The sequence below is a fragment of the Pseudophryne corroboree genome, chromosome 9 (assembly GCF_028390025.1).
Source record: "Pseudophryne corroboree isolate aPseCor3 chromosome 9, aPseCor3.hap2, whole genome shotgun sequence".
NCBI classification, from domain to species: domain Eukaryota; kingdom Metazoa; phylum Chordata; class Amphibia; order Anura; family Myobatrachidae; genus Pseudophryne; species Pseudophryne corroboree.
Genome location: NC_086452.1, coordinates 322,425,693 through 322,439,353, shown reverse-complemented (window position 1 = coordinate 322,439,353; position 13,661 = coordinate 322,425,693). Strand labels below are relative to the sequence as shown.

General features: G+C 41.6%; 1 protein-coding gene across 2 annotated transcripts in view; it reads left to right on the top strand.

The window, feature by feature from the left end:
• Positions 1 to 12,976, top strand: part of CBX6 (chromobox 6) — a 108,489-nt gene extending 95,513 nt beyond the window's left edge. For both annotated transcript variants that reach the window (XM_063940492.1, XM_063940493.1), the window contains exons 4-5: positions 5,549 to 5,615; positions 6,981 to 12,976. In XM_063940492.1, coding sequence (XP_063796562.1) covers positions 5,549 to 5,615; positions 6,981 to 7,826 — 913 coding nt within the window. In that variant the 3' untranslated portion in view covers positions 7,827 to 12,976. The remainder of the gene's footprint in view (positions 1 to 5,548; positions 5,616 to 6,980) is intronic.
• Positions 12,977 to 13,661: the final 685 nt, after the last annotated feature.

The window sequence follows — 13,661 nt, the reverse complement described above, 5'->3', positions numbered from 1 at the left end:
GGTTCTGCAAGTAGTATCACAGGGATACAAGCTGGAGTTCGAGGCGACTCCCCCTCGCCATTACCTCACATCAGCCTTGCCTGCTGCCCTCGGATATAGGGAGTTAGTACTGGCGGCAATTCACAAGCTGTACTTCCAGCAGGTGAAATCAAGGTACCCCTCCTTCAACAAGGCCGGGGTTACTATTCCAAAAATGTTGTGGTACCGAAACCAGACGGTTCGGTGAGACCCATTCTAAAATTGAAATCCTTGATCACTTATATACGAAGGTTCAAGTTCAAAATGGAATCGCTCAGGGCGATTATTGCAAGCCTGGAGAATTTCAGGGTATCACTGGACATCAAGGATGCTTACCTGCATGTCCCTATTTACCCTCCTCACCAGGAGTACCTCAAAATTGTGGTACAGAATTGTCATTACCAATTCCAGACGTTGCCGTTGGTCTGTCCCCGGCACCGAGGGTATTTACCAAGGTAATGGCCGAAAGAATTATACAGTACTTGGACAATCTCCTTATAAAGGCGAGGTCCAGGGAGCAGTTGTTTGTCAGAGTAGCACTATCTCGGGAAGTGCTACAACAGCACGGCTGGATTCTGAATATTCCAAAGTCGCAGCTGGTTCCTACGACGCATCTACTGTTCCTGGGGATGGTTCTGGACACAGAACAGAAAAAAGTGTTTCTCCCGCAGGAGAAAGCCAAGGAGCTGTCATCTCTAGTCAGAGGCCTCCTGAAACCAAAACAGGTGTCGGTGCATCACTGCACGCGAGTCCTGGAAAAAATGGTAGCTTCCTACGAAGCAGTTCCATTCGGCAGGTTCCATGCAAGAACTTTTCAGTGGGACCTCTTGGACGGGATCGCATCTTCAGATGCATCGGCTGATAACCCTGTCTCCAAGGACCAGGGTGTCTCTGCTGTGGTGGCTGCAGAGTGCTCATCTTCTAGAGGGCCGCAGATTCGGCATACAGGACTGGGTCCTGGTGATCACGGATGCCAGCCTTCGAGGCTGGGGGGCAGTCACACAAGGAAAAAAAAAAAAAAAAAGAAATTTCCAAGGACTTTGGTCAAGTCAGGAGTCGTCCCTATACATAAATATTCTGGAACTGAGGGCCATTTACAATGCCCTAAGTCAGGCAAGACCTCTGCTTCAAAACCAGCCGGTACTGATCCAATCAGACAACATCACGGCAGTCGCCCATGTAAACCGACAGGGCGGCACAAGAAGCAGGATGGCGTGGCAGAAGCCACAAGGATTCTCCGATGGGCGGAAAATCACGTCTTAGCACTGTCAGCAGTGTTCATTCCGGGAGTGGACAACTGGGAAGCAGACTTCCTCAGCAGACACGACCTACACCCGGGAGAGTGGGGACTTCATCCAGAAGTCTTCAAACTGTTGGTAAACCGTTGGGAAAGGCCACAGGTGGAAATGATGGCGTCCCGCCTCAACAAAAAGCTAAAGAGATATTGCGCCAGGTCAAGGGACCCTCAGGCGATAGCTGTGGACGCTCTAGTGACACCGTGGGTGTACCAGTCGGTTTATGTGTTCCCTCCTCTGCCTCTCATACCAAAGGTACTGAGAATAATAAGAAGGCGAGGAGTAAGAACGATACTCGTGGTTCCGGATTGGCCAAGAAGAGCTTGGTACCCAGAACTTCAAGAAATGATATCAGAGGACCCATGGCCTCTACCGCTCACACAGGATCTGTTACAGCAGGGGCCCTGTCTGTTCCAAGACTTCCCGCGGCTGCGTTTGACGGCATGGCGGTTGAATTCCGGATCCTAAAGGAAAAGGGCATTCCGGAGGAAGTCATTCCTACGCTGATAAAAGCCAGGAAAGAAGTAACCGCAAACCATTATCACCGTATTTGGCAAAAATATGTTGCGTGGTGTGAGGCCAGGAAGGCCCCTACAGAGGAATTTCAGCTGGGTCGTTTTCTGCACTTCCTACAGTCGGGAGTGACTATGGGCCTAAAAATTGGGTTCCATTAAGGTCCAGATTTCGGCTCTGTCGATTTTCTTCCAGAAAGAACTGGCTTCACTGCCTGAAGTTCAGACATTTGTAAAGGGAGTGCTACATATTCAGCCCCTTTTGTGCCTCCTTTGGCACCTTGGGATCTCAACGTGGTGTTGAGTTTCCTGAAATCACATTGGTTTGAGCCACTTAAAACTGTGGATCTGAAATATCTCACGTGGAAAAAAGTGGTCATGTTATTGGCCTTGGCTTCGGCCAGGCGTGTGTCAGAATTGGCGGCTTTGTCATGTAAAAGCCCTTATCTGATTTTCCATATGGATAGGGCAGAATTGAGGACTCGTCCCCAGTTTCTCCCTAAGGGTGGTATCAGCTTTTCACTTGAACCAACCTATTGTAGTGCCTGCGGCTACTAGGGGCTTGGAAGATTCCAAGTTACTGGACGTAGTCAGGGCCTTGAAAATTTGTTTCCAGGACGGCTGGAGTCAGGAAAACTGACTCGCTTTTTATCCTGTAGGCACCCAACAAACTAGGTGCTCCTGCTTCTGAGCAGACTATTGCTCCCTGGATTTGTAGCACAATTCAGCTGGCGCATTCTGCGGCTGGATTGCCGCATCCTAAATCAGTAAAAGCCCATTCCACGAGGAAAGTGGGCTCATCTTGGGCGGCTGCCCGAGGCGTCTCGGCTTTACAACTTTGCAGAGCTGCAACTTGGTAAGGGGCAAACACGTTTGCTAAATTCTACAAATTTGATACCCTGGCTGAGGAGGACCTTGAGTTCTCTCATTCGGTGCTGCAGAGTCATCCGCACTCTCCCGCCCGTTTGGGAGCTTTGGTATAATCCCCATGGTCCTTACGGAGTTCCCAGCATCCACTAGGACGTCAGAGAAAATAAGATTTTACTCACCGGTAAATCTATTTCTCGTAGTCCGTAGTGGATGCTGGGCGCCCATCCCAAGTGCGGATTGTCTGCAATACTTGTGTATATATAGTTATTGCCTAACTAAAGGGTTATTGTTGAGCCATCTGTTGAGAGGCTCAGTTATATTTCATACTGTTAACTGGGTATAGTATCACGAGTTATACGGTGTGATTGGTGTGGCTGGTATGAGTCTTACCCGGGATTCAAAATCCTTCCTTATTGTGTCAGCTCTTCCGGGCACAGTATCCTAACTGAGGTCTGGAGGAGGGTCATAGAGGGAGGAGCCAGTGCACACCAGATAGTACCTAATCTTTCTTTTAGAGTGCCCAGTCTCCTGCGGAGCCCGTCTATTCCCCATGGTCCTTACGGAGTTCCCAGCATCCACTACGGACTACGAGAAATAGATTTACCGGTGAGTAAAATCTCATTTTTTTATTGCTATATTGTATGATATATAGCACAGCAGTATGTTTCCATAAAAATAAAACATTTTAAATATTTTCAAAATCAAATTGTTTCTTTTCTCAAAACATATTTTTTTTATTTTGGAAAAAATCAAATTGGAGAAATGCTTGGTCCTGTTCAGTTGTGTTTTGGGATGAGTTTCTGCAAACAGCACCTGCTCACACTTCTGCGCAGGCGCACATACTTAAGTGGAAAGATACTCTATGTGGAAAGTCAGTTGTCTTAAATAGGCCGCCTTTTTACATTTCCCGGGACTACAAGTGATCCAGGGACAGGATAGGTTTGGGTGGGCTTTAAATAGTGAAGAAAAGCCCATTGGTCACTTTTTTTTTTTTTTAGGCCCACCCAAACCTAACCTGTCCCTGGATCATTTGTGTCACTTTTGAAAAAGTGGTGTGTTTTAATTACAGAGGAGTATCTGACTGGGAGAATGTGTGCTGGGAGCAGGAAGGAACAGCAACTTGGAGGAGTGCTGGGAGGGAGAGACACGGTAGACTGGGAGTAGCACTATACTCACAAGAAGAAGCCTCAGTCATTTGGCTATCATTGGACCAGTGCTCAAGCTGCAATTCTCCCATTTGTGGTGTATTACAAGGGGAAAACAAAAACTGAGCATTTTAGCTATGCTGTTATTGCAGACTGGGGGTAATTCTGAGTTGATCGCAGCAGGAATTCTGTTAGCAATTGGGCAAAACCATGTGCACTGCAGGGGAGGCAGATATAACATGTGCAGAGAGAGTTAGATTTGGGTGTGGGGAGTTAAATCTGCAATCTAAATTGCAGTGTAAAAATAAAGCAACCAGTATTTACCCTGCACAGAAACAAAATAACCCACGCAAATCTAACTCTCTCTGCAAATGTTATATCTGCCTCCCCTGCACTGCACATGGTTTTGCCCAACTGCTAAAAATGTCCTGCTGCGATCAACTTGGAATTACCCCCACTGTTGGGAACACAACACAGTTGCAGTCTACTGCTTCCCGAGGAAATTCAAACCTCCTTGAAGTAAAATTTGGAAAATCACCATAAAAGATTTTCAACTTCTCTGATGGGTCAGCTGCATAATTTAACGACTTTTCCAGCGTATGTTTTCATAAAGATGATTTTTGTACAGAAGCAAAGTGGCATTTTTCCACAACTGCTCATGGCAAAGGGCCTTGCCATGATGTAGGTGGCACAGTGAAGAGGTTAGCATCTCGAGCAAGCCTGCAACGTCCATATGATGATCAGATTCTTACACTACAACAACTTTTTGACTGGCCAGAGGAAATCATTACAGGAATGCATTTTACTTTCTTAACACAAAAGGAACGTATTGAGACAACAATATTTCTGGATGATCGCTTCAAAAACATAGCAACAATTCCTTCACTATTTAAAGCCCACCCTGTCCTTGGACCAGTTGTAGTGGTCCAAGGAAATATAAAAGGCACAATTGAAGCATCTTTCCACTAAAGTTCATGCGCCTGCGCAGAAGTGGGAGCAGGCGCTGTCTAGAATATTGCCCCCAAACATACCAGAAGAGGAATGTGCATTCCTCTAATATAGTGAAAAAATATTATTATTTATTTTTTATTTTTTAATGCAATTTTCTTGAGTCACTCAAAAATGAAATCTCTTGTAGCAAATCATCCCAACATGATCCTAAAATAAAACTTTGGGGATTTATTAACAACAGTATGGACACATTTTGAGATTATATTGTACAAAAATGTAAAATTGGCTTTTTGATCAAAAAAAAAAGTTTTTTTTTATTTTTTTTTAATGGAAACATACTGCTGTGTTATATCATATAGAAGCACATAAAAGGAGGTTTAAAAGAACTTGTCCAACTCTCTAGCTCAATTAGGTGAGCTGCAAGTGCAACTTTAGAAAATGTTAATAGGACATTTTCCATTTAAAAAAAAAAATGCAGTTTTAAGGTCATATAACTTCAAAAGCAGTGTGCATATCAGCCTAAGACTTGGGGGTTTTCTGTACGCCCATGGCAGCATTTATTATACGAAATTTCATTACAATCTTAAACTGTCTTTGAAACCTGTGTTAATTTGGTTTGGAAAAACCCAACATACTTGTATTGGGTGCTCTGTATTTGTGTGCATAATGTTGCTCTCACAACTTGCTTACAGTATGTACTAACCAAAGCCCCTTTGCTCTGTTTGCACATATATTCTTTTTATGTATATATATTTAGAGAGAGGGAACAAGAAATTTATGGACCGAAAAAAAGGGGCCCAAAACCAAAAACATTCCTTTTAAAGGTAAATAAAGCCTTCCTTTTTTTTTTTTTTTTTTTTTTAAATTCTTTCTCTAACCATCTAAAGGTAAAACTCTGGGGTCAAACCTATTGGCAACAATGTTCTCATCCCCACGATTAAGTGCGGCTATATGTCACGCTTACAGTACCGCTGGATTTGCATATTTTTGTTTGCAGCCCTGCTTTACAAAAACCCACAAATCTGGGATGAGAGAGAGCCGCAAAAGGGCAAGTTCCGATGCCTTTGCCTACACGCTATTGCAACAAGACCACCCCCACCCCAGTTTACCCTCTAAGTGGGATTGCTTTATTTGTTGTGATAAAAAATGAGAGCAAAATGTGTGAAATCCAAAGAATACATTTGAGTGAAAGAATGATCCTATTAAAAAAAAAAAAAAAATCTCAGATTTATGAGTCCATTTCATTAAGTGCAAAATAGTCGTGTCCACAAATAAGTGCAGGTGTATGCCACACCTACAGTACTGACTATTTCTCTTAATGGGACCACACACAAAAATTCATGAGTCGTGAGATTGGCCCGTGAGGTGGGCAAGTTTCAAGGCCATTGATAATGTCTCCATGCCATTACGACAGCAACTCACTCCCCTCTGATTGAATTAACCTTTTAGACTGTGATGCTGTTACTTGATGTGGTCAGGATGCCAGCGATCGGGATGCTGGTGATTGAAATCCTGACCGTAAAGGTTAGACCGCGGAAGTGGGAAGTTAGGGTTAGGCTCTGAGGAGGGGGGTTGGGGTTAGACACCACTAGGGAGAGTTTAGGTTAGGCTGCGGGGGGGGGGGGGTTAGGGTAAAACTGCGGGAACAGAGGGGTGGAATGGAGGAGGTTCCCAGCATCAGGATACCGGTGTTGGTCCACCGGCTTCCCAAACGCTGGTCTCGTGCATCACACTCGCTGTTTTTTTTTTGTTTTTGTTTCTTTACACTGATATTCATTAAACCAGTGATTCCTAAATGCTCTCAGAGAATGTTTGTTTATTTTTATGGCACCCATAGGAAAACATTTCTAATATATTGGGGGGGGGGTGTGGGGGGGTGGTATGGAATAGGGTTTGAGAATCAGAAAATAAGAGATTTTGTGAGTTCTCCTGTTTTTTTTTTTTGTTTGTTTTAAAGTGGTAATCATTTACATGGCACAATCAGCCTGGTTTTGCCATGTAAATGATTGCCTCAGGATGGTGCCGCAGGACACTTGCATGAGTGCCACAGGTTGGTGGTCCAGTCCAAATCAAATTATTTTGTCCAACACCTTTTTTTTTTTTTTTTTTTTTTTTGCAAGTTCAATTATTTTGTAGGGTACAAAGAAGTGCTACTGCCTCTAATTATTGTAATCTGTCCTAATTTACAGGCCAGAGCCCAGGCTGAAGCTCTTCGTATTAGTGATGTCCACTTTGGCATTAAGCCAGGTTCCAGCTGTTCCCCTAAATTGCACTCCAGTGCTGCTGTGCATCGTTTAAAGAAGGACATCCGGCGCTGTCATAGTATGTCTCGTCGCCCCCTTCCCCGTCCAGACCCTACAGCACCATCTGGAACTAGTTCTGGCCTCCGTCCCCCTGTATCGCCTTTTTCAGAGACTGTGCGAATCATCAACCGTAAAGCCAAACCTCGAGAGCCAAAGCGTAACCGAATCATTCTCAATCTGAAGGTGATTGATAAAGGAGCAAAACCACCTCTAGGACGCCCCAAAATACCATCGCGAAACAGAGTGATTGGCAAAAGCAAGAAGTACAGTGAGAGCATGCTTCGCAATCAGATTCGCCATCTGAAATATGGAAGCTTCTCATTGTACAACAAGCCATCCCTTCGAGGACCAGATGAAGAGAAGGCCAAAGATGAAACCGCTCACCAGCGTCGTGGCGATGATAGTTCCAGTACCTCTGGCTGTCCTTCCCCAGCTCCATCAGATGACCGGCCTCCTAAGTTGCTGCCTGAGACTCTCAGTCCTGCTGTTCCTGACTGGCGTGAATCTGAGGCACTGGATCTCTCTATTCCACCAGAGTCCTCAGCAAGCAAGCGTGGGCAAGGTGAGCCTGATGAATCTGATCCCGAGGAAGAGGCTGGAGACTGGCGTCCAGAAATGTCGCCATGCTCCAATGTGGTAGTGACAGATGTCACCAGCAACCTGTTGACAGTCACCATAAAGGAGTTCTGCAATGCACAAGACTTCGAGAAAGTAGCAGCTGCTGGCAAATAGAGGAGAATAATGAATTATAGGAACAAAAAATGTTCAACTATTTAAAGGTTAATTCACTCTTAAGCTATTGCTACACCACCCTATCCATTTGCTAGCTCTTTAAGTTCATGATTTATATGTGGTCCTGTTTTGTAAGATAGTGGACATCATGTCTTGAATTGACTGTTAGGATAATTGATGTACTTAGAAATAGCTACACTTATTAAGTGTAGGCTCTATTTATCTTGCTTACAATGGTACAATCTAAACTAAAGGTGGGTACACACTAGGCGATGTGCTTTGAGCGACGTAGCCTTGTGTGTTCCCTTTCATGCCGGGGCGGTCGTTGGCAGTGCATACACACTGAACAATATGCAAACGATATCGCTCAGTGACATCATGCCGCGGCCGGGCCGTGCATGCAGTTTTTGGACGACCGTTCAAATTGAGCTGCATGCACAGCCGACAGCGAGGGTCGTTAAACTATCCTCAGGGCCGCGCATCGCTCGCCGCTTGGCAGCATACACACTAGTAATTATGGTAAACAACGTCGCTTAGGAAGGACAAAAATAAGCGACGTTGTTTACTTTATCGGCAAGCGTGTACCCACCTTAAGAATGTGATGGCAGTCATTTGGCACAATCAGTAAGTGTCTTCGTCATCCATTGTGGCTTTGTTTTGACGTCTTTATAATATTTAGCAAAACAGCAATATGAAAGTTAAGTTATTGGCATATATACGTTTTAAACTGAATTATCAAAGCTGTAAAGCACATATTGTAATGGCATACTTAATCTATAGAACATACATTTTATACAATCTGTGGTTAATACTTTTACACATTTTAAAATATGAATGATAAATTATTTATTTAAAAAGGAAATTTGTATACAAGTAAAAAAAAATTCGAAGACATGCTCACAGCATTTATTTTGTTTGCATATTTGCATTTATGCATAATTTTGCTCCCTGATTATGTGAGCGCTCTTTAAAATGATTCAGAGGTGGACATAGTTGTAGTAGCAGCTTTGCCTTTTTTGCGCTCCTGCGTCTTTATGTTAATGCGATGGGCGTCCTATTAAGACGGCCAGTGGCTGAGGCTAGTATCCGCCGATATGCGTACAAAGATGTACTATTGGCGCACCAGCAGACATTGCGCCTTTGCCATAGCAGAGAATGTCCGAGTGCCCATGGCCGCCGGTGTCTGTTCAACTGCGTGATGCAGTAACTGACCCCATCACATCTTTAACGATTAAGCACCGCCCCTGTTAATGCCCAGCAAAATGTAATACATGCAATTTTGATCTGCATCCCCCGGTTGTAACTATCGGTACACATGCACAATGTATTTTGTATGCAGTCACAGAGCGCCTGATGCTTTACCTGCGTCTACCTCTAAATTCCCCGTAATTCTTAACTCTGTAAGGATGAAAAAGCCACCATCAAATTTATAAACTGCAGCAATCCTCGTTTTTATTAACTTTTGTAATAATTTCCCCTACTTTTCCTTTATTAATAAGGGTGTCTGCCTCTGAACTCTTCTAAGTTTGTCTGTTTTTTTTATTGGAGTGAGGTGGCCTAAACTGTGCCATACAGATGTGTCCTCATACATCTAGCCTCAATATGCCACCGTCACAGGTCCATGCAACTCTGCTAACATCGGGCATCCTTTAATTGCAGAGAATGCATCTTATTTGCATCAAAGTTCTAATAAGACGCACAAGCAGACTCTGCTGATTAAAATAATATGCGGCATGCCTATATTCTGTGCGACTGTGACTGTATCTGCATATGAAATGCTACGTTAGAGCTTTCCAGGAATACGTTGTAACATTGCATTTAGTATGCAGATAGAGCTGCAGGTGCACACCGAATATAAGCATGCCACATATCATTTCAGTCTGCTTCTGCATAATTTTTGTATAATAAGACATTTTTGGGGAAAAATGCACAAAATGATGACCGGCGTTAGTAAATGAGAACGCGACTAGAAGGGCTGTTTAATGTGATTGCAACACCTATGAAGGTGGGCACATCTGTATTCAAGATGTGTTCTGACCAGTGACATTTATACAATAAAACAAGTTTGTTTATTTTTTGGCATAACAAACCTCTTTGCAATTTGAATGGATCGCTTCTATATTAATAAATTCAGATATGCAAAAAAAAATGTGTTGTACAGCACCCCTCAGATTATACTGACTATTCATAAAAGTGAAGAGCCCCTATAAATACAGAAATCTAGGTTCCAAAGTTTGGAATTAGAAATGTAATTGTGTGTTAGTAATGTAGCATATGTGTAAATTTAGATTTCTTACATGTCCATAGAAAGTGGTTTCAATGAAAGAGACCAAGACAGTTACCTCTCTGCCATCACATTTGCACTATGTTCCTGTTGGGAATTGGATGATGCAACATGTATACTTACAAAATGTAAGCACACGAACAGGAATGAGTTGCAATTACAAAGGAAAGAAAAAGAGAAAAAGTAGATGTTTCTGGAAAGGGTGGGGTAGGTAATTGCTTTTTGATGAAATGCTGAACTATTTTTATTGGCTAAAAGATTAATTCTTATTTTTAGGCCAAAACTTGAAAAATCATCTTTTGAGTGAATGCACTTTTAACTATTTAAAGTTTGTTATGGAAAGCTAGTTCAGGACCTGGAAAAATGTAATCTCTGGAATACATTTGAGGTCTATATGGTGTTATATAATTCACTGGTGCTAACACCTATTATTGTCCCTTTTACAGATAAAGGGGTGTTTGTAATGTATCACAGCATGGGTAAAGTGGTTAGCCAATTAAGATTTGCCTGGTGCCACAAGCAGTCACCGCTTTGCAATGTTTCCTACACTTCTCAGCTATCGGAAGTTAAGAAGACACCTGGTGCTAACATCCCAATGTACTTTTACATTTACAGAGGAAAAACTTCCATAATGCATCTGCCTAGTAAACAGAGTGGTAAATTATATAGTTTACCCACTTATACTTCTTAATGGACACACGCGTGACTTAGAAGATGATGATACCTAATGGTTAGTCTTCTATCCTAACTGCAAATTAATTGAATGGTTTTGCCACGGGAATGAAGTTTTAATACCCTTGGCTTCTCTTGGTGCTATAGCCTGAAAGCTATTTTAGTATAATGTATTTGTTTTTGGATGGGATTTGAAGGGTTAATGGGTCAGAAGAAAATGGCTAGCTAAACTATGGGGCAAGGTGACCTATTCTGTCAGTAACTTCTATATTGTGTCCTTTCCACACCCAGTACTTGTGTTGGAAGTAAAATGAAATGTGTAATACTGAACAGGACAGAAAAGCTATTTCCTGGTTTGAGGTGCAATAAGAACCCTAATGTACTTTTTCTTTCTTTGTCTAGCACAGGATTACTCTTGGTTACACATAGATTGTGGCTGAGCTCATGGTAAAGTGCTTTTTTAGCACCTCTAAGCAAACTTGAATTATTGAATGGCACATAAGCTTAGGTGTGTTCAATATAGTCCATTCAGATATTAGTTTTATTTTGCTAAGCCAAACATAGTTTTTCACTCAGTATGTATGTTATCTCTTTTAGATTGATACCTTGACTCTGAGGACATTTGTAACATAGCGACTGACTTGTCAGAATTAATATTCTGCATTACTGTGACTTCCTAAAAAGTCTCTTAGAAAAGATAAAAGGTAAACCAACAAACAAAAGCCTTGCACACTTTGTACAGCTCCATTTTTGTTGCTGCTTTCATATTCATTATATTTAGCAGGTGTAAAAACGACACAGTTGCGTTTTAAAAGAGTTGTACTGTATTAACATCCCGTATCTTATCAGAAGAAGTTCTAAAGGGTTAATGTTCAAACATTGCACTTATGTTTCCGTCCACAGTCGGCAGATTCTTATCTGGCCCTGCTCTTCCTCCTTCTGGTCTGCAGAAAAGTGTGATAATGTTCTTTCCATTTCATCTGAATAATTGTCAGACTGAAGAGCAGGAACCTACAGTGCACTTTCGATATGTAATATATTATGTTTTAAATGTGTGTACAAAGATTTAGAAATTGCACAAGGAAAAACTGAATAGCTTATATTCAATATGCACTTGTGCATTGGACACTTTTCTTGTAAATGAGTGACACGGTGCAGATAGACAATTTAGACAGGCATACAGCCGATAGGTAGACATAAACTAAGAGAAAAGAACAGATGCTGTATTTGAGATGATTTGCACAAAATGTCCAAATATATATTTAAGATATTTCCAGTTCTTCTCTGAAGTTGATGTATTTTTAAATGAAAATTTTCAGTCTTCGCAGAACCGTAATCTATGGTTGACTATGAACTGCGAGCTTAGGGCTAGATTCAAAACTGTATGTAAACACAGTGACTTACATACAAACTCAATGGTGTATGGACTGCACATGTGCAGAATGAGTCCTGTGTGATCGCTCCTAGTCCCCGTAGCCGTAGCATGATTGACATACAGCGTTTGGGGTACGGTGTCTTAGACCGTTCTACAAAACGCTAATTTGTAGGTGTACTGTGCCCAGTGTCTGTGTCATCTGACTGACCATTTCCGATTGCCAGTCTGAATAAGCTTCGCCTTATGTAGATGGAGACACAGTGCTCAGATTGCAGATGCTGGCAAGAGGTTTCTTTTTCCTACAGATGCCTCCTCCTGCTACATTTTGCACAGCCACTTCCATGTGGCTGCACAATACCATACAAATCGGAATCAAATCCTTAGGCAGCCATTGCTTTACACCTGCTTCAGAACACCAAGTTTTCTGAAAGTGCAGTATTGGGCTTGATTTCCTTTCACATTAGGAGTCATCAACCAATTTGGCTGCCCTGGTGTTGATGGGGATGTACCAAAATAGGACTAAAAGTAGCAGATGACAATATGCAACCAATTTGTATTGAGTTTTCATTGCTGCCTTTATTTGTCATGGTCAAAAAAAAAATTATATAATATAATCCTCACCAGCGGCACACAGGACACAATCAGAGACATTGTGATCCAATGTCTCTGTGATTGTATCCTGTGTGCCGCTGGTGAGGATTCTATATTATTATGAGGGCACCGGACCAAGTTTTGCTGATTATATATGGTAGTGCCGAGTCTCTGCTTGAAAAAAAAAATATATATATAAATATATATAAAATAAATATATATATCTCTATATATATATCTCTATATATATATATATATATATATATATATATCTCTCTCTCTCTATATATATATATATATATATATATATATATATATATATATATATATATATATATATATATATATATATATATATATATCTCTATCTGCTGTAGTGCCCGGCACTCCTGGTACTAAGTGGGTCAATAGCCTGGGTGCCCTCCGCAGCGAGATTTAGTATAGTAATAAAGAGGCGGTGTCACTCCAGGTCTTGTAAAATGGTAAAATCTTAAAAGTGTATAAAAAAAATATATATCACAATTCACACCTTGACAAAGGGGCTACGGGCCCCGAAACGTTGGGAAATGGAATTGTGTTTTTTTTTATATATACGTTTAAAGATTGACCCACTTAGTACCAGGAGTGCCGGGCACTGCAGCAGACATATAGACTATATCTATATATCTTTTTTTTTTTTTTTTTTTTTTTTTTTTTTTAATAAACATCCATATAATTAGATGCTAGTAAAACTCATGCAGATTGGTCTAACACTTTTTGTGTCATCATATCAACTATTGTTTGTGTGTGGTTTTTGTTTTGTTTTTTAGTGTGTGCTTGGTTGTTAATACTAGTACTGAATTCCCAGTTATGTATGTTTTGAAGACACTTTGGGTAGTATTCAGTTGTTTGAAGAGTCGGTTGGATGTCTCTG